Source organism: Morchella importuna, assembly GCF_003444635.1.
Source record: "Morchella importuna strain M04M26 chromosome Unknown Morimp01GS018, whole genome shotgun sequence".
Taxonomy (NCBI): Eukaryota; Fungi; Ascomycota; class Pezizomycetes; order Pezizales; family Morchellaceae; genus Morchella; species Morchella importuna.
In genome coordinates, this window is record NW_025763415.1 from 94,977 (window position 1) to 121,069 (window position 26,093).

Below are 26,093 nucleotides of genomic sequence, written 5' to 3' on the forward strand. Positions count from 1 at the left end.
TTGCCCTTTTGAGGGTCTTGGGTGTGCGGTGTTCCCCCTTATGGTGGTGGTGGGGAGGGGTTTGCGGTGGCTAGGTGGTGGAGGGGGGGGAGCTGAGGGAGCTTGATGTCTCAGATCCGGAAAGTAGTGGGGAGATGTGCTCCTTTCTGGGGTAATTCGTCTTGGTGGCGGTGATGAAGGCTGCTAGGGCCAGAGTGTTTGCGTGGTTATTCCAGATCTCCTCGAGGGTGTTTATCCCTGTGAGGAATTGGGAGCGTTGGGTTGCTTTTGTTCGGCATGTGAAAATAGCGTGTTCGGTGGTTTCGGGGCCCTCGCCACATCTGTCACATGTGTCGGAGAGGTGGAGGTTGAGCCATGATTTGTGACCTCTAAGGTAGCTTTTTTGGGCTCTCATCTGGTGGATTCGAGTGGCCGTGAATTTTTGTAGGTCCATGAAGTGTTCAGGGCTTGTGGTGAGAGGGTAGGAGTAGTAGGGGGGGGTTGGGAAGTCGTTGGCCCAATTGCTTAGCATCTGGTCTTTTGCTTGTTTTGGGAGGAGCTTGTGGTTGGTTCCTCTTGCGATCGGATGTCGGAGAAGGGAACAGAGATGTTCAATGGGGAGGTAGTTTACTCCTTTTGTTGCCGTCGAGTTCCACTTCTTAGGTGGGTTGGGGCGGCCGCGTAGGAGGCGGGTGTGGGAGGGGACCCTGTCGGGTGTCAGGGTAGGGAAAGAGGGGTCGCAGCGTCCTGTCACAGGGTTGTTGAGGGGGTGGGCGAGTAGAACGCGGATGGCGAACTTCGTTTTCAGGTAGTGGATGTAGTTGATGAGGGGGGACAGTGGGCCTCTGCGCAGAGGACCCGACGGTTGGTTGCTCTGAAGCAGCCGGTGGCCCATCTGAGCACTGAGTACCAGAATTTATTCATGGCCTTGATGGAGCTGGTGGGGGTGAGGACGAACGCCCCGTATGTGAGCATCGGGCGGATAGCGAGTAGGGCGATTTTCCTACAATTAGATGAGGAGAGGCCCTTGCCGGCAGAGGAGAATCTCTGGAGGACTCCGAAGCTGGCTTGGGCGGAGGCTAGGCGGCGGATGAAGTGGGTGTTTGGGTTGAAGTTGGGGGACAGCCAGAAGCCGACCCATCTGACTTGGTGGCCTGGGTGGAAGATCTGATTGTCGAGGGTGATGGGGAGAGTGCAGACTGGTGCCTTGTTTTTGGGGGTTCGCCAGTGCATGAGCTCAGTTTTGGGGATCGAGAAGGTAGTGTTCTGGGCGGCCGTGATGGTTGTGACCGCCTTGAAGTGTTCTTCGAGGATGTGGATGTTTTGTTGGTAGCTGGGGGAGCCCACGGTTATTGCGAAGTCGTCGACGTAGGATAAGGTGAGCCCTGGGGAGGGGTCGTGTAGATGTAGGATGTTCATGTATATGACAAAGAGTAGGGGTGAGATGGGGGAGCCTTGGGGGACGCCGACTTGGACGGGAGTTGGGATTCTTGGGGAACCCTTGTAGAGGAGGGTAATATGCCTGTCGGAGAGGAACGATAGGACCCAGTGGTTCGAGATTAGCTGTATGGAGGGGAGTCGAACAGATTGATAGCTGTGCTTCTTGGCTTGCCCGTCTGCTGTTCAGCGCGCCGAGATGAACTGCTCCTGGCTCGATCCCGCTAAGTAGGTGTATAGCTTTGCGAGCCTCTCCGCCTCGAGTTCTTCGTCCCCGTGCCTCCCACTCTTCTGCGTATGTTCGTCTATGGAAGACCTCAGAGTCGGACAGACCCGCTTCTCAGGCTCTGCTGGCGTTTGCTCTTCATGGCGCGTTTGGTTTCATAGAGTGGAGGGGTGGCACCACCTGGCCCAGACGAGCGTCTGGACTCGTGCGTCTGCTTGCTTCCTGTCCTGGATGCGAGGGGCTCGCGGGCTTTATACTCACTGCATCCAAATCGATGGCATTTGTTGCTAACACTTGATTTCATAGGGCCGGGACTCGACCGCGTCGCGCCCGAGAATGCTTGCCGGTTTGAGCCGAGTTAAGAAGAAGAAGCAGAATGCGCTCTTCTGTTAACATTTATAAGGCACCCGTAGTAGAACACAAAATTTACTAGTCCTCAGGAGGGAACTTTTATCTTGAATGAGGGTTTGGAGAGTAGCCACGATTTATTTCGTGGTTATGGATTGCGGTGGCGAGCCAAGTGGTGTAGTCAGATGCTCTATGTTCGTGTGGAAGCTCTCTCTCTCGAGTGTACTCCAGAGTCATCTGTGTCTTTTGAAGGGTTTGTGAAGTGAGGTGCGAAGTACGGAATATGGCTCCGGATGATTTCTTATTGTTGAATTTGGTTGATGAGTTTGAGATGAGTACTTGGGGAGGGAGGCCCTTGCATGGATGTGGAGGTTGGGTCACTGATGATATTTTGCCGTGCCTTGGTCGCACACTAGTGTGTTAGGATGGTTTCTCGGATAGCCCGAGTGGGTGAGGAGAGCCTCGACACCCCCGTCTCGGACTGGTGCGTGTGGCTGCCCGAAGGCGCGTGCTGCTTCAATATAACGCTCTTAACCTTCTCCTTATTCCAAGGAGTGTGGTTCCGCCTATAAGTGAGATGTCGATGGAGACGTGACGAGAGAAGTTCAGGAGTTTGTGTGTGGGCGGAGTATCGACAGGGCCGCGGTTTATTCAGAGAACTCGTGATGTTTTGAAGAGAGCGTCCAGAAATTGACTCTCTCTCTCAGCCTCAGAAAAAGTATAACACAGCCGTCGATTCTCTGTGAGTAGGGTATAGGTTCTAGGCATGGGAGTCGAGGACACCCGTTCGGTGCACCGGTGCCGTGTGTGTGGGCTCGTCCACAATAGATGCTCTGTAAGAAGAGTTGCCGGAAACGATGCTCATGCGCATTGCTCCTATTTGACGTTTCAGAGCTTAGATGAACCCTTCCTGAGTACCCATACTCTCGAGCTGTTTTCCCTGTAGGCCCATCTAATGTTAACCTCTGCGTATATAGTGCAATTACCGTGTAATGCGAACCAGTTCTTTCTCTATGGTGAGCTTGTGCGATCCTTTTCTTGTTATTCAGTATAGCTCTGGTTTCAAGTTATTGAGCGCTCTGGACTTATCCACATCAGCTTAGTGATAGTCTTCCTGCGTGAAGGGGGGCTGGGCGCATTCCTGTGGTAATCGTAAAGTCAGTTCCCAGTACCGCTCGCGCCAGAAGGCGGTGCGCTACGACCGTCGACTTAGTAGCCTTGTGAGGACTGGCCGCAGTTAGATGGTGTGAGTGATTGTCATCCTTATCCATGTAATTTTCCAACCAGTCTTTGCCATGTGCCCAGTCCTAAGATATTACCACACCCGGCTATCCACCAATCAGATCTCTCCAGTCGACTTCGTTATGAGTCACCAGGGAGAGCAACCTTCCTCCACTTGATGCGTGCCCTCACAGAGGTCTCTGCGCAGGCTGGGTGTGGAGCTGCAACCCTCTAGGTCTTTACCTCTGTCATTACGACGCTCTAATGCCTCTCGCATCCCAGGCGGCATCTGCGGAGCTCGTGTTGGTCGCATCCGCTCCAACGTCTGGAACTAGGTGCACCTTCGCTGTACATTCCCTGCGCGCCATGCCGCGGTCCTTCGTAGCCCTCTTTCTCGCAGCGCTGAGACTTAAATACTCCAACATTGGCAAGAAGCCAAATGTCTTGCCTATCGGGCTGACCTCAAGCTGTGTTCGGGGCCCTCCCTGCCCGCCCGCCGTGACGTGTCGCAACGCCATCATTCCACACGCTCGCCGAGTCCCCCGTACTCGAGTACGGCTGTTCCAATCGGACCAAATGGTTTGTGGTGCTGCAACAGTCCTTCGGAGGTCCCGTCCACGCCGCAAAGCTCGCGTGGGAGCTGCCGACAGTCGCCAATGCTGGTATGAAGAGGTGGCGAGTTCTCTGTGCCATGTACGCTCGAAGCATGCCATTTGCTAGCGCCGGCTACGCTCGGTTCCATGCGCTACCTCGTTTGCCATTCTTTCTGATGGGTCGCAGGAGACGAAGTGGCGGCGGCTGGAGTGACTGGGTGAGGAGGCTTATGCCAGGCTTGGGTCGGGGTAAAGGTTCTGAGGAGTGAAAAATGTTGTTGGTCTGTGGCGGTGTGAGTGAATGGACCTTGAGTGAGCGGCAGTTCCCCTTCGAGAAGTTCCTGGCGATGGGTCGCTTGCGGGGGAGGGTGTGTATGTAGGGTGAAAGTTGTCCTAAATGACGCGATGAGGGGGTCTTAGGGGGTATTGGGTGAAGGATTTCAGTCGGGGGTTGAATCGAGGGTCCTTCAGGGTTGCGTGCGGTGTTAGAGGGAGCGTCTCTTATAGATGTTGGTTATCGTGAGGGTGGAGTGGGAGTTGAGGGAGGTTGGCAGGAACAGGTTAATTGAGATAAGGTCCCCTCTGTGAGAGGGGGTGTAACGGAGCCATTTCAACTGTCTGGTGTATGAGTACACACAGGGCCCGGTTACATGCTGAGAGTTATTGTTAGAAGCCAGTTGCACAGTGATATGCCAAGTACGGCAGTGTGGTTAGCTACCAGCTGTCAGAGATAACTACATTCTGAGCGCTAGGAAGAGATTACTCATGGGAGCAATGACTGGACGAGTCTGTGCCTCGCCCAATGATTAGAAGGCTAGCCAGAGTGAAGCTCTGACTGCTCAGCGATCTCCACATCCTCTGAGCATTGGAAGTCCGCATTGGGAAGAGACTATGCCTGGAAGTCTCAATAAGCGGAAGCTCTACAGCAATGATTAAGCTTACACCTAGCGGCAGCTCATTCATGCAGGCTTAGTTGTGTGGCAACAGGCTGCAGGTGTTACAAAGGCTTTGACTAAGGGTGTTGCCTTCCAGCGAATCGAGGTGGAAAGTACATCAGGAGTTGTGGTACGCTGATAGAGGAGGGTCGGGTGAAGGGCTATAATGGCCTTTCGGGCGCGGGCGCGGGGAAGACAAGGAAGGAGTTCTTGGAGGAGTTGGGCAGGCAGAATGAGCTTTAGTGCTCTGTCCGACCCTGTCTTCCTCTGTCCCCTTTCCGCTTTTCTCTGCCCTGCTCTGTCGCGAGGATAGATGCAGGATGTACAAGTATACGTATAGGCCAGCAGCTCTCAGTACATGCAATTAATATCCACAATTAGATAGCACTTTAAAGAATAAAGAATCCCTAAATTTCAGCGCCAGTCGTGCAGTTGGTTATGTCGCGCTGTGTGTGGATAGAGTACCGGGGTGTTTTTAGGTAGAAATGCATAAGGTCTCCGCCACTGGGATAACAAGGCTCTACCGGCCGCTTTGTATCTGCATCAATTATAGAACAATATAGCGGCAGCGGTATAGTTAGGAAGCAAAAAAAGGGGCCCGGTTGTAAAGTCACTAGGTTAATATAACTCATGAAATATCACTCGGTCCCCGTGGCCGTATCTCGGGTTGCCCGGTGTGTGTCGGAGGTTCGACGGTGGAATCATGGATTATGACTCGGTGTAGTGCGCTTACTAATTCGGCAGGCGGGTGCGGGTTACTTAGTAGGTAGTCCAGGTCAATCCTTGCTGTGGCAGTTAGAGGAGATACATGTATCTAGTTCACACCTGGTATGTCTAACTCAGCTTTTTACTTTCATGCCGACGTGTCGCAAGGGCTTCCCCGCTGCGCACGGATAAGTGGAACACCAAAAAAAAAGTTTATCGTTACTACAGAAAACGATGAACTCGATAATGATCGCACCAGGGGTCGAACCTGGAATCTCTTGATTTCGGATATGAATCGTAGTCAAGCGCCTTGCCATTGGGCCATGCGACCGTGTGTGACAGCTGCTAAACAATTTTTATAAGCAAGCAAACAAATTATCTACTAGCGCGGAATTGGACTTACTAATTACTAACGGAGAATGCCGCCGGTAGAACTGCTGGGAACTGAGTGACACTTGTAAAGAGATGTGAGGGACTTTGCCCGTCGCTGGAAGAGACCCGGGCGAGTGCTGTCGTGTGAAGGATATAAGATGTATGCAGGATAAATGTATTAATAACTGTTGCTGTCACGTGGCAGGGTGTCCTCGCTTGAGCTGTCTCTGTCTTTCTTTCCTTCTGTCTACAGAAACACTCAGTGAAACACACAGCTCTCTCTCACAGACATTCTCTCACACTCACTGTCTTCACTGCTGTCACTCAGCTGTCACTCTCCCACTCTCCTGAATCTCTTCATCTGTCACTGTGAATGCAGAGACATCTCCTCGCCCCGGAAAGTCCCAAGCGCGTTCCAGCTATTCCTGTAGACGCGCGCCCTGCAGCAGTTGGCTGCTTCTGAAACTTGGCCTCAACCAGGATCGGGTTTGGGAGCCTCACCCAACAAGACAGATATCACAACTGTGCCTTACCTCGACTTTGTTTGCTCTCGACTCGCAACCCCCCCCCCCCCCTCCTTCTCCCACAACTCACCCTCTCCTCCACGAAACCGCACTCCTCACAGAAGCCATAAATAAACTATGGTTCGGGGCGCCCTCGTGCTCCTTGCTGCAGCCTCTGCGGCTACTACCGTCAACGGCCTCTTCAGCGTCAATGATGACATCCTAGCTTTCCCGCAGGTAAGCTCGCTGTCGGAGCTCCCCCTCCCCCCTCTCTGCTGCCCGCACAAGTGTCACTAACCTGTTTCCACCCCAGTACGAGATCCAATTCCCGCAGGAGCCCATCCCCGCCTCGGAAGCATCCGCCCTCCTCGCGCAGGCCCCCACCTCCTCCGCCTCCCCCGACTCCACCACCACCCCCAACGACGCCGCAACCTCCTCCGAGTCCTACGAAGCGCTCTGGCTCAACAACCGGCAGTACCTATGCTCCGTTCCCGTCGTGCAGGCGCCGCCGGCCCTTAACGCAACCGAGAAGGAGCTCTCCCGCGCTGCGGAGGAGAAGGAGCTTGCACGGGCGACTACGCGCGGGTGGGAGCTGCTCAGTGGGCTCGAGGGGGAGTGTCTATATTTTGTGTCGGGATGGTGGTCGTACTCGTATTGCCATAACCGCGAGGTCAGACAGTTCCACCAGAAGGCGCCGACCGCCGGGAATAATGCGCAGTGGCCGCCGGCGGAGGATCCAATGACGCCGAGTTATGTCCTGGGAATGGTAACTCCGGAACAGAGGGAGAGAGAGAAGGGCAAGGGTGCCGGGACAGAGCTGCAGGCGACGGGGGAGCTGCGCTTTTTGGTGCAGAAATTGGGTGGTGGGACGACATGTGATTTGACGAGGAAGGAGAGGAAGATTGAGATCCAGGTGAGTCTTGGTATTCGGGTTAGTTTGGGTACATGGATGTGACTTACTGACGCCATAGGTGTAGTTTCACTGCTCGACAAAAGGAACCCACGACCGTATCGGCTGGATCAAGGAAATCTCCATCTGCTGCTACCTCATGGTAGTGTACACCCCGCGCCTCTGCGACGACGTCGCCTTCCTCCCGCCGCGCGAAGACCGCGCGAATGCCGTGCAGTGCAGGGAGATTATGGACCCAGAGACACTCGCCGAGTACTACGAGCAGAAGGCCGAGATCGAACGCACGGAGGCCCTAGAGCTGCTGCAGGCCGCCTTAGGACTCACCGCCGGCGAGGCCGAGGAGGGCCAGAGTAAGGTTGAGAAGAAAAAAGGAAAGAAGAAGAAGTCGGCGGTAGCGGGAGAGGGGAAGAAAAAGAAGAAGGCTACGGAGGAGGAGGAGGAGGAGGAGGAGGAGGAGGAGGAGGAGGAGAAAGTGGTGTTGGGGAAGGGTGGGGAGGGGGCGGAGGAGCATTGGCATGATGAGTTGTAGTAAGTAGTGTCGTCTCTTTCTCTTATTTATTTTTATCTTTTGCAATAGCGATTTTTTTTGCTGTCTTCCTTTTCTTGTCCCTGTTGAGTGGGGAGGGGTGGAGTGGCGTGGGGTGGAGTGTATGATAGATTAGCTGTGTAGAATGGGATGGTCCGAGTGATGAGCTGTGATTGCATGCGGACGGGCAATGACTAGGATACCGATAGCTAGCTGGGTAGCTGAGTAACTACATGTATGAGCACGTGATACTGGTGTCGTGCATGAAAATAGATATGGAAATGGCATTCCGAGAATAGGAATTATCAATTGGACCGTGGGCTCTGTCTGTTTTGTCTGTTTTGTCTTGTCTGTCTATAGAGTAGGTATTACGAATTGCGAACCATGAATTGCGAACCATCAATCGGCGAATCAAGACTACGTACAAAAAAAAAAAAACTCTCAACCATACATAATCACAAGCTACATACATACATACATTTACTGAGGTCCACTCGAGCACCCGTGTAAAAAACAGACCAACACGAACATGCGAATCGCAATGCACGCCCACGCCCACGCCCACGCCCACACCCACATACCTACTCTACCTACGCTGCACTGTTAATACATACACGAGGTTGTGAATCTGCCTGAGTGTATGTGTATATGTGTGTGAGAGTGCAGTTTCATCGGGCATCATCGTTCGCCCTACCATCGGGGTTTGCGGCGTGGGTGTGGTTTGGTTTTGGTGTCAGTGTCAGTGTCAGTGGCCCGCGGGAGCCACGGTTGTGTGCAGTTTACAGCGGGAGGAAGGGAGGGAGCGGCTGGTATGTAGAGGGGGGAGGGGGGGGTAGTGGTTTGTGGACGTACGGGCGTTGGGATTGGCTGGATGGCTGGAGCGCGGGAGTGGGAGTGGGCGCGGGAGAGAGAGGGGCGGGAGGGGCGGGAGAGGGTGTTTACGGGAGCGGGAGGGTGAGGGGGAGATGGCAGTACTTTAGTGTAGTTTACGGGCTTTGGTTTGGTAGATAGAACTGGAGTGCTCTGAGAGAGCTCTATCGTTCTGTCTTTGGTTTTTGCTTTAATTCTGTCTCGCCCTGTTTATGCCCTCAACGCTGTACTCTAGACTGTAGAGTACTGCAGCTGGCTGCGATCTACAAATGCCATGAAGGTTATGTATGCCCGGCGCCGGGCCCTCCCTCCTGCACAGAATATAGAGTATTAACCGGGAGCAGCAGCAGCAGATAGATTACCGGCCTACCTGCCTGCCTGCCGGCCTTGCATTGCCTATGCAAAGTACTCTACTCGTAGCTTTATAGCGTTTCCGAACACGACCAATATTGCATGACATACGAAAAAGCGCCAAATCCACCTTTTTATATGTCATGCAATATTGGTCGTGTTCGGAAACGCTATAAAGCTACGAGTACTCTATAGCACGTAGATCGCTTTGTTTTGTTTTGTTCATGTACGACATTTATTTATGTAGATTGTAGATTGTTTGTCTTGTTTCAACCGGGGGGGGTTTTTGTTTCACTGTACGGTACATATACTGCCCGCCGGCCGTTTGTGGGTTTTTGTGGGGAAGGGTTAATATCAATGCCTGCTCGGATCATCTCTGGTTACGCTATTACGCTATTACGCTATGTATGTACCACCCACCGTCGCTTTCTTCTTGGCGGGGATCTTTTTTCTTTTGGTTTTTAGTTTTCTGGGGAGGCTGGATAGATGGCTGGACTGACCCGAGGCGAGGAGGGAGGGAGGAAGCACGAGACGTTTTGGGGGATCCGAGGATATTGATGGCGAGGTTCGGTTCGGTTAGGTGCAATGTGAGGGTTTTTTTTAGAGGGGCGCTCGGAGGTGATCACGGTGGTGGAGGTGAGGTGAGTGGTGGACCCCGGGTATTTACGCTGGAGAGAGATCTTGTGGTACCGAAGGATGCATGGAAGGGTGGAGGAGAGGGAGAGGGAGGGGTGCGACGGAGGGAGGGAGAGAGGGGAGGGGAGGGGAGGGTGTTGTAATAATACTCTATTGTATCTGCGTGGTACATGAATGTAGTGTATGTACTCTATTCGCGGGCTGGCTGGCTGGGTGTTTCAGGGTTGGCGCATGTAATTAGGGGAGCTGTCTGTGGTTTGCCGCGGCGGACCAAAATGACTGGTGGATGGGGATGTGTTGGTGGTGATTGCGGAGGAATTGGGAAGGTATGTATCGGGGGAGAAGTATCGGGGGATTGGTGGTGTTGCGGGTGCGAGATAACTGTTGATATCGAGATGTCTTAGAAAGTGTCTCTGGGGGGGTTTACCAGGAAGTGGGCCCTCCTCCCCGCAAAGTGACAGGTAGGCGCCGTTACGAGGAGGGAGGAGTGTTACAGGTGGAGAGGAGATAGAGTATGGACTATGGAGATAAAGTAGAGTGCAACCAACCAAGCAAGGAACGGAACATACATGGATGGGGCCGGGGGAGAGCAGCGAAACAGAAACAGGCTGAGAGAGTCTTAGATACAGACAGACAGACACAAGTGACAGACGATTGACTGACTGAACTGACTGAATTAACTGAACTAACGGACGCTCAATGCCTTCAATGGGAATAGACGCTGCTCGAGTTGGCTGTGTGATCAGCTGCAGCTATGGATGAGGTTAGCATTACATGTATGCTGTGTGTGTCTAGCAGGACAGGTATGTGCTAGTATGCTGTTGTAGTAGTGACTTGACTGACAACAACTGGAAAAAGAGTCTTTCCTCTCTTCTTTCAACGTCACTTTATTCACGATATCGTCAATATACTTGCCCTTGACCGAGAGATACACCTGTCTGTCTGTCTTTCTGTCGGTGGGGTGAATAGTAATAGTAATAGCAGACAGTTGTTATTTCTCAGGACTGCTGGCTGCTGCACTATCTACACAATTATAACTCGGATTCGGACGCACTCGCATTATCTATCATTCACAATTATCTTTCTCTCTCTACTTACTGTAACCCCCCTCGTCCCTGTCACCTTCACTATCACTCTCACTCTCACACTCACTCGCCCCCCCGCCTCGCTCCTGCTTTGCTGGGTGTTGCTGTCATATTCTCACACACCCTCTCCCCGCAATAGGAAATTGCCCTTTTTTATTTTTTCTGATTTTTTTTCTCCGCTCACCAACCTCCTCGACAACACCATCACGACTCGGCCCTCACACACCACACACCCACACCCTCCCACACCCTCCACACACCCTTCTCCGCTCACACACCCATTCACGGCGCTATGATGCGAGCGTCATGCAGCAGCTCCTCATGCTGCTGCTCATTGCGCTCACGCCTTATGGCTCAGACTCAGGGCATTCGCTGCGGCAATGGTAGCCTGCGTGGCCTGGCCTCCTCGTCCTCGTCCTCTTCAGCAACGGCCTCCTCCTCCTCCCCTTCCTCCTCTACGCTAAGGACTGCCAGTGAATGGGCAAGAGTGCACCCAGTCGCAGCTGCATTGCCGGGTGGAGGAGATAATAACAGCACTACTCCCACCACCACCACCACCTGTTCAGGGGAAACACTGCCAGTGCCGCTGCAGGTTCCACCACAGCAGCGCCGGGCTAATATAATAGTGTCGCCCATCCTCTCGCAGCTCCATCCTGCTGCTTCCTCTTACTCTATAGCTGCAAAATCGTCCTTGCTCTCGGAAAAGTGGTTTGCCTCTACTGCTGCATACATGTCTCCGTCTATTGCAAACCCGCTGGTTGTTTCTCCTACGCCCATACGGCCGTTCTCGACCATGGGGAACTCGAGGTTTAATACTTCTGCGCCGGTGCTTAATAGTGCCACCAATACCGCAACCACAGCTACTACCACTAGTACTACTGCTGTACCGGCTGCTGCTGCTACACCGCAGCAGCAAAAGTTCACATACCACATCTCGGCATCCTTCGCCGCGAAGCAGAAGCGCTTCAGTCCAACGACAAACATATTCAACTTCAACCCCTACAACCGCGTTCAGGACTCCGCGCGCCGAAAGTCACGCCCGGACGCGGGACAAGATGCCTTCTTTGTCTCACGGATTAACGATAGTGGCGCCGTCGCCGCGGGAGTGGTAGGTCCCCCTTGCCTGCCTTGTGTCACTTTGTGGGGGGGGGGGGGGCAGTTTTGAAGGGGTCCGTGGGCTAACTAAACAAGGCGGATGGCGTGGGCGGGTATGCCGAGTCCGGGATCGACTCTGCAGACTTCTCACACACTTTCTGCGAGCGCATGGCTACGGCCGCGCACCAAGCGACCGCCGAAAGCGTCAGCGCAAAACAACTTATCGAGACGGGATACCGCCGCATCCTGGACGAGGACGCAATCGCGGGCGGCGCAAGCACGGCCTGTGTCGGCGTCGCGAAACCGGATGGACAGCTCAATGTCGCAAAGTAAGACCCCCACACCCTCCCCCCCACACACACATAGTTGTTGTGAGACCCATTGCTGACGCAGATGTGCGCCCTCACCTCAGCCTTGGTGACTCTGGCTTCCTAATCATCCGCCAAGGAAAGATCCACTATGCATCCGCCCCGCAGACCCACGACTTCAACACACCCTACCAGCTCGCAATGATCCCAAAGAAGCTCCTCGCCCAGGCGCGCCAGTTTGGTGGCGGGCCGTTCTCGGACGAGCCGGCGGACGCACAGGTCTCGACGCACTCGCTGCGCAACGGCGACGTCGTTGTCTTTGCGACGGACGGCGTCTGGGACAACCTCTCGATCCAGGACGTGCTGCGCGTCGTCACGGACGAGATGCAGATCGGCAAGGGCTGGGTCAACAGCGCCGACGTGGGCATCGTCCCGGCGCCGAACTTGGGGGGCGTGGCCGCGGAGACGGACGGAAGGGGGATACAAGCGCAGGTTGCGAGGGCAATTGCGACGAGGGCGAAGAGCGCGAGCGTCAGTACAAAGCTGGACGGCCCGTTTGCCAAGGAGGTGCAGAGGCTGTTCCCGGGGGAGAACTTCCATGGGGGGAAGAAGGACGATATATGTGTGGTTTGCATGGTGGTGGTTGAGGTATGTTTGGTTCTTGTTTAGTGTGCTTTTTTGTTTTGGAGTTGGCGGTTTGATACTGATTGTTTGTGGGGGTGGGTAGACAAAGGGCTCGACGGCACCGAAGTTGTAGAATATGTATTTTTTGGACTTTCCCGATTTTTTTGTATCTCTCTTTTTATTACTATTATCATGCTGCATTTGGGTATATAGACGGGCATCTTCTTTTTCAATGGCTTGTTGTTCCTTCTTACTACCTCTTACCTCTTAACCATCACAACCTACCACCTATCATCTACTCGGCGCCCTACACCGCACCGCGCCGGACATAACACAGATCACAACATAACACAGGACGTTGAGGAGGCGCGGAGCTATCTATATACCCACCCTTCCCTTCTCTCCACCTCCTTCCGTCCTTCACAACAACACTGTCTCCTTTTTTATATATATATATATACTAGTTTATCTCTTTTGTTTTTCTGTCACGCCCCAAAAAGTGGGTTCGGGGGTTACTCTTTTTTTCTGCGCTTTCTATGGTTACGCTTCTTTCTGTTCAATGCGTTACGAAAAATCCATGTCATGAATTTTCCTTTGGGAACGGGAGGCCGGGCGCGCGGGTATGGGATGGGATTGTATTAGTAGCGGGGGTCGGGTCGGGAGTGCGAGGGATGAGCTGTAACAAAAATTACTACTGCTACTGCTATGGATGGATAGCTAAATAAGTAGTGTTCGGTCATGATTATAGACGGCGATCGGGTGAAGAGTGAATTGCGACAATTCTTCATAACTCTCTCTACCTTGATTGACCGCTTGATTAATATCATTCATTCTCACCTCCAGATCCTAAACAAAAAACAAAACAACAAACACAAAAAAAAAAATTTCCATGCGAAACTACATTTGTTGAAACCTGAACGAACGAACGATGACGCTGGCGCCGCTCGCTGTATGCAATGCAATGCTTTTGCTTTTGCTTTTTTTTTTTACCTCTTTTCTTTTCATCTTCAGATGACCCCACCCACCTTTTCCCTTCGGTTTGTTGACGTTATGATTTTTGCTTTTTTGGGGGGGCTTTTTTTTGCGCGGTGAGGGTTACGTTGTATCATGTGGTGGTGGTGGGTTTGCTTTTTGAGGTTGGTGGTGGTGGGTGGTTGTGGTGGGGCTTGAATGGTTTGGGTTAGTGTGTAGAAGGGTGGGTGCGAGTGAGGGGTTGTGATTGTAATTTTTAGATAACGTCAATATAACACTTGCTGAGATACATGTTTGTGGTTGAAGATCATAAAATCAAATGTATGTAAGAAACCCGGTGGCCTATTCATGCCTACCACTTGCTGCCCTCGAACGCCCCCATAGATGCCATTAACTCTGACTCGGGTGATAATAGTGACTCGATGATTTCAAAAGTTTGGAGTCCAGGGCTGTCTTCTGTAGAGCGAAAGGACTCTATAGTATCATGTCAGTATCAGTACATAAGTAGGTATTTATGTATTATTTTGGGTGTCACGAGATAGTCGACATACTCGGGGGGTCTGGATCTAGATAACCGGTGCCAGAGCTATTAAACGGTGTTATTTCGGGGGTAAGCGGGGACATAGGTTTTGCCCCTATCCCATGTAATAATGTAGTTTCCAATATTGTTTCGGGCTCGCCGATCTGAACCGGAGTTTTATTTATGTATTTCTGTTCGAGTTCCTCGTTACAGTCTTGACGTTTAGTGTTACGCCCCTCACGTGAGGAACGTAGAGGGTGGGACCTGATAATTGAACAACAATAAGTAATGCGCCGAAGAGAAATATTTGATCATAGCGGCGTTATCTTACAGCAGACCTTGTTCTATAGAGCTGGACATCGGTAGGCGTTTAGGACAACCCTTCTGGTCGCTCGAAGAACCCTCAAAGCTTACACTCCAGATCCCACCCTGCTCTCCCTCTGATTTTGCATGGGGATGCTCATTTTTATGTGATGGGACCTTGCGTGAAGATATACCGGGTCTGTACCTGGGGGGGTGTTTCATTCCGTGGACCAGTTTCTGATGTTGAATTAGGTTACTCATAACACTAAACCCCCTATCCCCGCCCCTGGAACAGCCTAGAAATAAACAGGGAAACAGCTGCTTATCATGATGCGAGACCTTGGTTGCCCTCACAGATGAAGAGAGAGATTTCAGCTGCTGCTGTAGAATCATGTTCTTCTGCGCATGCTGCTGCGGCAGCATCCTGTTCACTCGCTGCAGCATCATGTGCTCTTAATGCTCAGCACCCCCGAATTCCGTATCATAAGATTCGTCGTCAGAGATGTGTTGGTGTCCAGCTTGTGTGGGTGAGTTGAATAGTATATTGGTGTTTGTACGTCTAGGACTCAGAGAATCCGGATCCAGATTGTTATCCTCTTGATTTAGTGTCCAGAACGTTGTCGACATCCCAGGGGGAGAGGATGGATGTGTGCTACGAGTTATTAAAGGATCTGCGGTGGGTATATAGGCGAGTGTTTGTGAAGTATCGGCTGTGACTGCGTTGAATGTTGGTCGAGATTGCTGCGAGCTAGGAGAGCTCTGGTTGTTCAGGACCTGAGGTATAGGGAGATTTTTGGAGATATTGCTCTCATGTTTAGCGGATTTAGTGCTTTTATTCTCTAGACTTGCCGACAATGCCATAAGAGCTATTTCATCCATATGTGTCCCAATATGAAGTTCGATGGATTCCTTAGTCTCTGGGATAACTTCACAACAAAAGGGACAGGAGATCCGGTCATTGCAAGCTTTTGATATTTTAACTTTCCGATTTTCTACAATATCGTTGATATCGGATTCGATGACTGCTCCTTCTAGATGATCCTCTAGGACGTGGCGTACAAACTCCTCCCTCTCTCCGAAAACCTTAGCACATGTATCACTACAGTGCCACTCGAAGGCATTATGTGGCCGGTGGAGTTCAAACTCGTGTGCTACCCAGTCATCTCTTCTAGCATATGTGATAGATTTCCATGGACAATAGCTGAACAGACAACTATATGGCCTGAGACTAGCCAAATCATCACGTGTTTTCTGCGCGGGCGTTTTGTTGCTAGGTATGGGGTTTAAGGTGCGGACAGGTGGAGTTGTTGGTCTTGGGGTTAAAGCTGGTGCTCCTGACGCACATTCTAGGAGGGGGTCTGTTTTTGATGAGCCCAGAGAATCCTGAGAGATGGGGCCAGAATCGCCTGTTACAGAGTCAGGGAGTATTTTTTCATATGATTTTCGATCTTTGGTCTCTTGGCCGGTGAGGATATTCTTTTCCGCGAACCTTCGGCTGCGAATTCTTTCAATTCGTTCCCAGTTTAACTCGGCCAGGGTTTCGATTAGGTGGTCGTTCATTTTTGGGAACTTGCTCCGGATAGCTATCCTATACGATTGTGTCGCAGCGCCATAAATTGGAGAAATCGGCTCAGCAGGGGTAGCTGAATCTTTTCATGTAGTTTCTCGACGAGAATATCTTCTTCTTCTTCAATTGGGAATAATTCGTCTATAGAAGGAATGAAGTCAAACAATGAATCCAATGAGTCTCCTAAGTCGCCAACGACCTCGAGTAAGTCGAATTCTGGGGGTCCACAGTCGCTATCGCTATTGCTTCTACTATCGTTGATTGACTCTTGTCCCACAAGGCTTGCAATATCTGGCATAAGCGTTTGCACTAAACCTAGTAAATCTTCTAAGTCCAGCATGGTGGGGGCTTGGATAGATTGACTTTATGGATTTCCTCATGAGTGGGTGACTCAGTGTTTCTTTTCGTCCTATCATTGCAAGTTTGTAAAAGTTCCTTTATCGATCCCTCACCACAAGTTTGGTCTATGGACTCTTCAGTCGGTACTTGTTGGATTGTTAATGCGTTATTGATATGAGCTGCTATGATGTTGGACCGGAGGCTGGGGCTTATCGGAACTCCGTATAACCCTGTTGGGGACTGAACGTTGATATTTGAGAAGTATGTATTAAGTGTTCTTGCTATACTGTATAGTAAGATAACTGTAGACTTTCTCAAGTACTTATTCTTTGTGTTTTCGAATAATATATCAAGCTTTCCCTCGGAGACAGCATAACTATCACCCCATAGTAAAAGCCGCCCTACCTCTTCTTGCAACTTCGCTCGATCCTTATCCTCGCCTACTTTATGACTGGAAGAGGGAATTGATGCTTTGTATGTAGATATACAGAAGACAAAAAGCTCCTGGATGATGTAGTACATATAATCTTGTTCGACTGCTAAACGAAACTAAGAAAGAATTAGACGCAGCACTGTATTTGTTTATATTTCTCCTCCTGTATTTTTGATATGATTCGGTAGTACCTGTTTGATTTGATCAAAATGTTGTAAAATCCTCGGAATTCGAAGATATAGAGGTGATATTGGGTAAGGCGTGATTGTATGCAGTGTGAATATATATAACGTACTCCTCAGATTTCATAGTGGCAAGTTAGAGTTATTGATCGTGAAAGTTGTGACGATAAGCTTAGTTTTAGAAAAAGGAGAAGCCTATATGACTGTCACTAACTCGCGAACCCGTAAATTGGCGGGTCTGGTTTTGAAAAGTGAGTATCAATGTCTAAAAGCGGGGCTTGATTGATATGTGGCAGCCTTGACTGGTCGAGCTGTTTTTCAGCCTCGTGCTACATAAATATGCGTGGACAAGGCGCAGTCGCGCACCAAAGGGTCTACGTAAAAAAATCGAAGATTTAACTGCAGAATCTCAGGAATAACGAATCGAACTGGGCTGGAATACCACTTACCCATTGGTCAAGACGACCAAAAGTTACGCTTTAGGTCTGTAGGATTGAGGCTCAACAAGCATTTGACCAATCCGAAGCACAATATTCCAGTCCAGTTCGATTCGTTATTCCTGAGATTTTGCGGTATATGACTGTAATATATATTTTGCTATCTTTACGACTTAGCGAGATGGTTCTCACTAGACACATCCACCCAACTGAATTCACCAGCAGCACGTATACTCATTATCATCTACTGGGAATACCGCGTACCACCTAGCATAAGTTTATTCGTCTGATAAAGGTTACAACATCAGCTACTAACAGGCTCTACCAGCTCATTTATAAGCTGATACATTGGCCATAGCCATACATCCTGTATATATTATAGCGGCTATATCAGCGAGGAAAAGCCAATTGCAATAGCTCGGGCAAATAACTAAAGGATCGATATCGATATCGGCTGGTACATACTTTCACTACAGAAATTCGGTCGGTGAGGTTACCACCCAGATCTAGGTACAACCTATTACGGTTTGAGCTAAATTTCATAACAGCTTTGAACATGGAGGTTGCGGGGGTTGTTCTCGGTGCAGTCGCGCTAGTTGGGCCAGTACATGATTTATACGACAAATGCACTACCCTTTTCGCCAACATCCGTAACTACACGAATGATTTGAGGAGATGTGGAGAGAAACTCTCCATTCAAAAGTTTGCTTTCTTGCAATCGCTCTAGCTTCTTCTTAGAAATCTTGTACAGGATGACTTGGCAGAGAGCATGGCGAAAGACAAGACTCATCAAAAGTGGAAGGATCTAAAATTCAAAGCTGACTGGGACAAAGCAATGGGCAAGTGTTTTGATGACCTTTTGGGGGGTATACATGAAACTCTGCGAGAAATTGAGGGAAAGCTCTCGAGATTACACGCAAGCGGGGCGCAAATCAAAATAGTAGATCGGTAGGCTTATATTTAATCTGCCTAAGAGAGAAGAAACCATTAACGGAAAATGATATATAGGTTTCCCGGCCATCAAATATTGTAAGCCGGGAAAAAATCACAGCTTGGACTCTAAGGACTGGCTGGGCCGTGTCCGGAAAGAAAGAAATTGAAGTCTTGATCAATACACTCCGTGTTCAAAACCAAGATCTGGGAAATCTTCAGAAGCAACAAAACTCTTTGCAAAAGATTGGGGCCAGCCCCCGGCCGCAGGCTTTTCGTTCGAAACCTCTCGATTCGAAAGCAATTTTGGCGCAGCTTCTCGCCATTTCCGAGGTTGCAAAAAGAGTTTACGACGGGTTGGCAGTAACTGCCCGGTGTTCTTGTCACCGTGTGAATTTACAGCTCCGAGGACAGCCCAAAAGTCCAAATATTCCAATGGGAAATACAAGTCCAGATCTCACTTATAATACTTCAAACCTCACCAAAAGTGCTTCGGCAGTCAACTTTTACCTTATTCTGACGAAGGAGATCGGAAATCAGAATATCAACCTGAACTCTGATGATCGCTGTGAGTGCACATGCATTACTATAAGTTCCGAGGTTCAGCAATCTCTCCCGGGGAATCCAAACCAAAAGTCTCATAGGATACCAGATCCTAAGAGGATAATTAAGTTTGGAGATATTGAAACCTCTTCTGCACGCGCCATTATAACGGTGACCGATGACAGTCAGCCTTCAAAGAAAAGGGCTATGTCAATAGATCTTGGGACCGGAAAGAAAAGATTGAAACTTGAGTTTTCCGAAACTAATCATAAAGCTCACCCCACAACGATATGTACCGCCACGGTAGATATTCAGACCAACAATATAACCCACGATATCGATGAAAATAGTGCTACACTTTCTATAACCTCCCGAGATATTATAGAAATCGATAGTCTTTGTTTACGACTTGCTAAACTCCGACCAGATGTACGGGGACGGGAGCTTCTTGGGAAAATATCAATAAACGAACGCGATCATTTAACCCGCCACTCATGTCTTATGTATCGAGAGCCTCTGGTCTCAGGCTTTACTTCTCGAACTTCACTAGAGGCAATTCTAACACGGCCCGATAAAGAATGTCTGTTACCCATTGTAGAGCGTCTCAAAATAGCCCATAGGCTATCACTCTCACTACTCTACTTCGGGCCGAGCTCTCCATCGTGGTTTCAAGAACGATGGCGAAGCCGGGATATATTTTTCTTCCTAAAGCTCCAACTTCCAGACAATGGATACACCTTGGATCCCTATGTAGTACCATGCTTTTCAGTGACAGCAAAGCCTCCTTCGATCAATGCCAATACCCCGACTACACCATTAAAAGGCATCGCATTGAATGAACAACTCTTTTCCCTTGCAATAGTGCTCATCGAAATTGCCTTTGGGGAAACGCTACTTAACATCTACGAACCCAAGGAAATTCCTAAGAAAGACGGCGATGATTTTACGGAAATCCTTAAGGCTCGAAGCATCCTGGGCTCGAATTCCCTTTTAAGAAAGATGGGACCTGTGTACTCTAATGTGATTAAGCGGTGCTTGGATTGTCGATTCGATGGGACCCTTGAGTGTGATCTCAGCAATACTGAGTTACAGAAGATATATTATGAACAGGTCGTTTGTGAGCTTGAACGTTGTCTAAAGGCAGTCCAGAAAATGCATGAGATTTAATGATGAGTGTTCGGAATATTAGGGGGTCTTCAAGGACGACGCTAATTTTTGGGTTTCTTTTTATATACTGTCACGGTCACTGTAGCTATAGCTGGGGCGTTAGTTGTCAGTGACCTCAAAGTGTCTTGGATTTTCGGGTTTTTTATCAGTATCGCGGGGATCTGTCTCGTGTTTTCGTGTTTCCATAGTTCTTTTGTCAGCGGCCAGGACTCTGGGTTTGGGGGGGGGGGGGGGCTATTAGTATTTTTGTAGCCAGAAGTGCATGTAAATGAAAAGGTGCTTTCTCTTTCATTCCAGGTCATTACCCTCTGTAAGCATCAGACAAGGAACCGGCCTGTTTCCTCCTAATTCCGTTTGAAACCGAAGGGTCTTTTAAATTTGGTTGCCTTTCTATTCTTCTAATTAACCCCGCCCCGTTAAAAAATGAAGACGTAAAACTCAAAGCATATAGCTTATCCAAAATCTTCATTTGTCAGAAATGTTATGATTGCCCAGTATTTTATTAGCAGTATCAGGAGTGCCCTGTTTTCAGAAAAAAGGATCAGGATGAAATCTTGTCCCAATTAACTAGAGTGCTCAACACAATATACCTACAGACTCGATCAAGCAAGTGTAGCTTCTCATCAAATCCATGGCGTTTCTCTACATGAAGTGGCCTTCAAATACATGCGGTGAGTTACACATGTAGAGTATAGTATGATCAGATGATCAAATCACATACTATCACTCGATTCCAATTCCCGAATTGATCCTTAGTTATTACCAAATTTTGACTATTATACACTGAAGTCTATAGGCATCCATACATTTCTATTAAGCCTATAGCTCGATATCCTCCCTGGCCCATAGCTTACAAGTCCTATCCTGCCCACTACTCACAATAAACCTATTGTCTCTGCTTACATCCACGCTCATGACGTTCCCTGAATGTGCGCTCAAATTTTTGACCAACGCCCAATCATCCGTCGAAAAGATATTGACATTCCCGTCGAACCCACTGGTGACGAAATATGTTCCCTCTGCCCTCATAACATCCGCAGCCCCCCCTTCCATCTCATCGACACCATCCGGTTTCCCAGAAAAGAATCGGACATCTGATACCAGCCCTTTGTGAGCCCCGATTGTGGCTGTACATCGTACCATACGTACGTCCCAGACCTTGACGGCTGCATCGCCGGAGGAACTAACAACACGGTACCCGTCGGGGCTCCAGGCAAGACCTGTTATTTCTCGGATATGCCCGTCAAGGACCATTATCGTGCGGCCTGTCCGAAGGTCCCACACACGACCAATGGAGTCAAGTCCGCCAGAAGCGATCAACGCACCGTCGGACTGGAAGGCAACAGAGTAGACCTCTCTACTGTGACCTTCCTGTAGGAGCAGTTCTTTTTGCGTTGTGAGATCCCATAGACGCCATGTTGTGTCAAATGAAGCTGAGGCAAGGTAGTTCCCACTCGGATGGTGTTCTACTCTAGCTACACGTGCGGAGTGTCCCGAAAGCGTAGCGATAGGAAGATCCTGTGTGAGGGACCAAAGGTGAATATTGCCTTCGCCGCCTCCGGACGCGATATTAGCGGATGATGCGTCCAGAGAAACAGTAGCCTGTGGATGCCAGGAGAGACCTCCGACACGGTCAGTATGGCCCCTAAGGAGACCTTTATCCTCCATATTTGGCACGCCGAGGAGCTTGATACTCCCGCTCCAAGACCCCGCTGCAATGATCTCGCTATTTGGAGAAAACCGTGCTATTGAGACTGCACGCTCCCCGGCCAATTGTGACCCAAGAACTTGGTACCCTGATAGCCGCTCCTTGATCGCCCGTCTGTGTTTGATATGCTTTTGTAGTGGCACCCCCGCCTCCATTCTTTGCCTCTCTACTCGCTCTTTCGCTCTCGGCAATGAGTATCCTGCCATCCATCTTCGTGCCTCCAGTAGCGCCGGTTCCCCTGGAGTGTAGAACTCCTCGTCCTCGTCCTCGTCCGCCTCAGGCGATGACACCCCACCAATCATATCTGTGTCCTCACCACCAGCCTCCCTAGATGTCCCTTCTTGTATATGGTAGAGCAGCTCCCGGAGTCGATCTCGACGATCGGCTGGACCTTCTCCGAAGAGTGTTATAGGTTCTTGGAGCTCCCGGAGTCGAGCACGTACCCGGCCGTCGTCAGTGGGGACAATAATAGCCGCGGCCTTCTTTTTGCGCTCCATTTGTGAGATGATAGCGGAGGCTTTTTCCGGGGCGACACCTGCGCGTGCCGTCGAGGGAATGTTGTAGTCGCGGTCGATTGGGACATTGTTGAGATCGAGCATATCGGAGTCCTAGCTGAATGTTAGTATGGGTTGGCAGTGGGTGCGAGGAGGAGAGGCACATCATCTTCGACATAAGCCTTCCGAGAAGGGTGAATGGCAGACATTGCTAGGGTGAGATTTTATAGGACGGGAGAGGTATTTCCGACCAGAATCGCAGCTAGGGCTACGAAATTGAAGGTGCGAGTATTGAATATTAGCTACGACTAGTAACTGGATAGAGGTGAGGTTGAATGTGGCTGAGGAGGGAGGGTAACTGCCTTACCCACGGGGTTAGACTGGTATGTCTTAGCGAGTCTAGGGGAGGCTTGAAAGTCTTGTTTTGTTACCCGGCTAAAAACCACTTGTGTTTCAGCACCCTGTTGCCCCTAGATCACCCCATGTTTCTAACTGTCTACGGTTACCCGGTTTGTAAATTATTGTCAGGGTTAGGGTCCCATTCTGGCCACCTTTCTTGTTCTCCCCTGCTCAGTGGAAATTTGGAAGGAGCATTCAGCCGCGTGTTCAGCAACAAAGAGTAAGTGAGACGACAGCTCAAATTGTGTCCAACAACTTCAGGGGAACAAAGAATCATCCTCCTCTTTTTCTTCGTATCCATCTTTCTTCAAAATAGCTTGTTGCTTTAATCAGTTTTTATAATTCAATTTTCTACTATTTCTCTACGCTTGTTGAATTATCTCTCACAACACATTTGTTCTTAACGACAGAATGTCGGACTCTCCCGTAGGGGTCCGCCAGCGCTCCTCTAAAAAAAAGTCGCCTTCATCACAGGCTGGGGTTGGCTCAGGGTCTGAAGATGAATTATTATCAAAGACGAACGCCCGGAATGTTGCCTCGGTCTCTGCGCCTACAACTTCAAAGTCGCCATCGCAGCTTGGACACAAGCTTAGTTTGGTTTTGGTGACTGTTTTAGCCTTCATCACAAGATTCTGGAAGATTAGCCACCCCAACCAGGTGGTATTTGATGAAGTGCATTTTGGAAAGGTGGGTTTCTTTAGAGGAAAGAATTGAGGAGTACAATGATTACTGACCCGGCGTGCAGTTTGCTTCTTATGTATGAAATCTTTAAAACACTTTCTTAAAACGCTTGGGAGCTATAGCTCACAGATTACATTTGACAGTATCTACAAAGAACATACTTCTTCGATGTTCACCCGCCGTTCGGAAAGCTTCTTTTCGCCCTTATGGGCTGGTTCGTCGGATACGACGGGCACTTTAAGTTTGACAATATTGGCGATTCTTACATCGACAACAAGGTTCCTTATGTGGCTTTCAGAGCTATGCCAGCATTAATGGGTTCTCTGACAGTCCCGGTGGTATTCCTAACCATGTGGGAGAGTGGTTATAGTCTTCCTGCTTGCTTAGTTGCCACGGGATTGGTTCTGTTTGGTAGGATCTGCACTCGGGGTGTACTCAACCGCCATTGCTTATGATTGTGAATAGACAACGCCCATATTGGCCAGACTCGTCTCATTCTCCTCGATGCGACCCTTATCTTCGCCATGTCACTCTCAATCCTCTGCTACGTCCGCTTCTACAAGCTCCGTCACATCCCTTTCAGCCGTAAATGGTGGAAGTGGCTTCTGCTTACGGGTGTTTCCATGTCATGCGTCATCTCTACAAAATACGTGGGAGTCTTCACATTTGTTACTATCGGCGCAGCTGTCGCAATTGACCTGTGGAACCTTCTCGACTACAAGCGTGGCCTCTCTCTTCAGCAGTTCACTAAACACTTTGCTGCTCGCACCTTTGGACTGATCATTGTACCTTTCTTTTTCTACCTATTTTGGTTCCAAGTTCACTTCGCTATTCTGTACCGTAGCGGACCAGGTGACGACTTTATGACTCCGGAGTTTCAGGAAACCTTGAGTGACAACGTCATGTCATTGAGCAGTGTCGATATTAACTACTATGATACTATCGTTCTCAGGCACAAGGAAACTAAGGCCTACCTACACTCTCACCCTGACAAGTATCCATTGAGATATGAGGATGGAAGGATTTCCTCTCAAGGTATGTGCACACTGGGTGAGAATATGTGAAGTAAACAAACATAGGCTTACAGAATGATATAGGCCAGCAGGTAACCGGATATCCGTTCAATGATACAAACAACCACTGGATCATTCTTCCCGCTGTATCGGTTCCTGAGGACCAACGCACCAACCTCCCTGTTAGAAATGGAGATATCGTCAAACTCCGCCATGTTGTTACCTCCACAGATCTCCTCTCCCACGATGTTGCCTCACCTTGGTTCCCCACCAACCAGGAATTTACTACTATTGAAATCGAAAAGTCTGAGGGCGAACGCCATAATGACACTCTTTTCGAAATCAAGATTGAGAACGGCAAGAAGAACCAGAACTTCCGCACCATGGCCGGCCTCTTCAAGCTCCTTCATCACCCATCCAAAGTCGCCATGTGGACGCACACTAAACCTCTCCCGGACTGGGGCTACAAGCAACAGGAGATCAACGGGAACAAGAATATTGCACAATCATCCAACCTCTGGTTCGTCGAAGAAATTCCCTCCCTCGCCGAGACAGACCCTCGCAACAAGAAGGAGGCCAAAAAGGTCAAGCCTATGCCTTTCCTCCGAAAATACCTCGAGCTTCAGCGCGCTATGTTCCACCACAACAATGCACTGACCAGCTCCCACCCCTATGCTTCACAACCAATTCAATGGCCCTTCCTCCTCCGCGGTGTCTCCTTCTGGACTAAGAACGATACCCGCGAGCAAATCTACTTTCTCGGCAACCCTATTGGCTGGTGGCTCTCCTCATCCGTGCTTGCAGTCTTTGTCGGTATTATCGCCGCGGACCAGCTCACACAACGCCGTGGGGTTGACGCGCTTGACCGTAAGACAAGGAACCGCCTTTATAATTCGACCGGCTTCTTTTTCCTTGCCTGGACGGCACACTATATCCCTTTCTTCTTGATGGGGCGCCAACTCTTCTTGCACCACTACCTTCCCGCGCACCTTGCATCTGCTTTAGTCACGGGTGCACTTGTGGAGTTTGTGTTCTGTGTCGAGCCCCTCGAGACAGAGAAGATTGGCAAGGATGGGAAGAAGATTTACGAGGCTCGTAAAGGACCGCAAAGCTTGATCGGTGCGTGGATCGCTTGTGTGGTCATTTTGGGGGCAGTAGCAGGCGGATGGTACTTTTTCGTGCCACTTACTTATGGCAGTCCCGGGTTGGACGTTGCTGGTGTGATCGCTAGAAAATGGTTGGGATATGATTTGCATTTTGCCAAATAGGCCGTGGTATTGAGTTTACTGGAGGTGTTGAAGAGAAAAGGTAAGAGGATGTGAGATAGTATTAATCCAATTGGGTTGGAATGGTTACTCTTCAAAAATCCTCTTATGTTTGCATGTATCTCCGATGCGAGTTCATGATTGAGATGTACTTTTATCGATATTTACTCTCTACCTAATAATTATGGGCGCAGGATTGTTAAACAGGTGTAACTTCATGTACTACTGTGATAGAAACACAGTTCCATGACGAATGATATCCTATGACTGCAGCTATCACCGATTCGCACAAGGGCTGGAGTAGTGGTAAATCCATAAGTCTTGCGTTGTGGGGGAATATAATGTTAAGTACTATTTGTATTTAAAGAAATACTCTTAGTAGTTTTGCACCTCTCACCTTATTAGTTCATGTATAG

The 26,093-nt window shown here is 49.7% G+C and overlaps 8 protein-coding genes across 8 annotated transcripts; 4 read left to right on the top strand and 4 right to left on the bottom strand.

Moving 5' to 3' along the window:
* Positions 1–3,462: 3,462 nt before the first annotated feature.
* LAJ45_06180 (uncharacterized protein) lies at positions 3,463–3,924 on the bottom strand (the record flags this gene model as incomplete). The annotated part of the gene is made up of 1 exon (XM_046115746.1): positions 3,463–3,924. One exon carries the CDS (start codon positions 3,922–3,924, stop codon positions 3,463–3,465), a length of 462 nt encoding a protein of 153 aa, XP_045970855.1.
* Positions 3,925–6,457: 2,533 nt separating this feature from the next.
* On the top strand, positions 6,458–7,758 carry LAJ45_06181 (uncharacterized protein; the record flags this gene model as incomplete). The annotated part of the gene is made up of 3 exons (XM_046115747.1): positions 6,458–6,556; positions 6,633–7,232; positions 7,297–7,758. The coding sequence occupies 3 exons, from the start codon at positions 6,458–6,460 to the stop codon at positions 7,756–7,758; spliced, it is 1,161 nt and encodes a 386-aa protein (XP_045970856.1).
* Positions 7,759–11,046: 3,288 nt separating this feature from the next.
* LAJ45_06182 (uncharacterized protein) lies at positions 11,047–12,857 on the top strand (the record flags this gene model as incomplete). Its single annotated transcript, XM_046115748.1, has 4 exons — positions 11,047–11,805; positions 11,889–12,121; positions 12,205–12,748; positions 12,828–12,857. 4 exons carry the CDS (start codon positions 11,047–11,049, stop codon positions 12,855–12,857), a joined length of 1,566 nt encoding a protein of 521 aa, XP_045970857.1.
* Positions 12,858–14,048: 1,191 nt separating this feature from the next.
* On the bottom strand, positions 14,049–14,942 carry LAJ45_06183 (uncharacterized protein; the record flags this gene model as incomplete). The annotated part of the gene is made up of 3 exons (XM_046115749.1): positions 14,049–14,170; positions 14,248–14,480; positions 14,548–14,942. 3 exons carry the CDS (start codon positions 14,940–14,942, stop codon positions 14,049–14,051), a joined length of 750 nt encoding a protein of 249 aa, XP_045970858.1.
* A 30-nt stretch (positions 14,943–14,972) lies between these two features.
* On the bottom strand, positions 14,973–16,426 carry LAJ45_06184 (uncharacterized protein; the record flags this gene model as incomplete). The annotated part of the gene is made up of 3 exons (XM_046115750.1): positions 14,973–15,925; positions 16,009–16,014; positions 16,114–16,426. The coding sequence occupies 3 exons, from the start codon at positions 16,424–16,426 to the stop codon at positions 14,973–14,975; spliced, it is 1,272 nt and encodes a 423-aa protein (XP_045970859.1).
* Positions 16,427–17,658: 1,232 nt separating this feature from the next.
* Positions 17,659–20,117, top strand: LAJ45_06185 (uncharacterized protein; the record flags this gene model as incomplete). Its single annotated transcript, XM_046115751.1, has 5 exons — positions 17,659–17,737; positions 17,914–17,964; positions 18,026–18,179; positions 18,419–18,425; positions 18,486–20,117. The coding sequence occupies 5 exons, from the start codon at positions 17,659–17,661 to the stop codon at positions 20,115–20,117; spliced, it is 1,923 nt and encodes a 640-aa protein (XP_045970860.1).
* An 819-nt stretch (positions 20,118–20,936) lies between these two features.
* Positions 20,937–22,528, bottom strand: LAJ45_06186 (uncharacterized protein; the record flags this gene model as incomplete). The annotated part of the gene is made up of 2 exons (XM_046115752.1): positions 20,937–22,433; positions 22,484–22,528. 2 exons carry the CDS (start codon positions 22,526–22,528, stop codon positions 20,937–20,939), a joined length of 1,542 nt encoding a protein of 513 aa, XP_045970861.1.
* Positions 22,529–23,129: 601 nt separating this feature from the next.
* Positions 23,130–25,890, top strand: LAJ45_06187 (uncharacterized protein; the record flags this gene model as incomplete). Its single annotated transcript, XM_046115753.1, has 8 exons — positions 23,130–23,405; positions 23,464–23,475; positions 23,543–23,810; positions 23,865–24,434; positions 24,497–25,531; positions 25,611–25,616; positions 25,681–25,720; positions 25,872–25,890. 8 exons carry the CDS (start codon positions 23,130–23,132, stop codon positions 25,888–25,890), a joined length of 2,226 nt encoding a protein of 741 aa, XP_045970862.1.
* Positions 25,891–26,093: the final 203 nt, after the last annotated feature.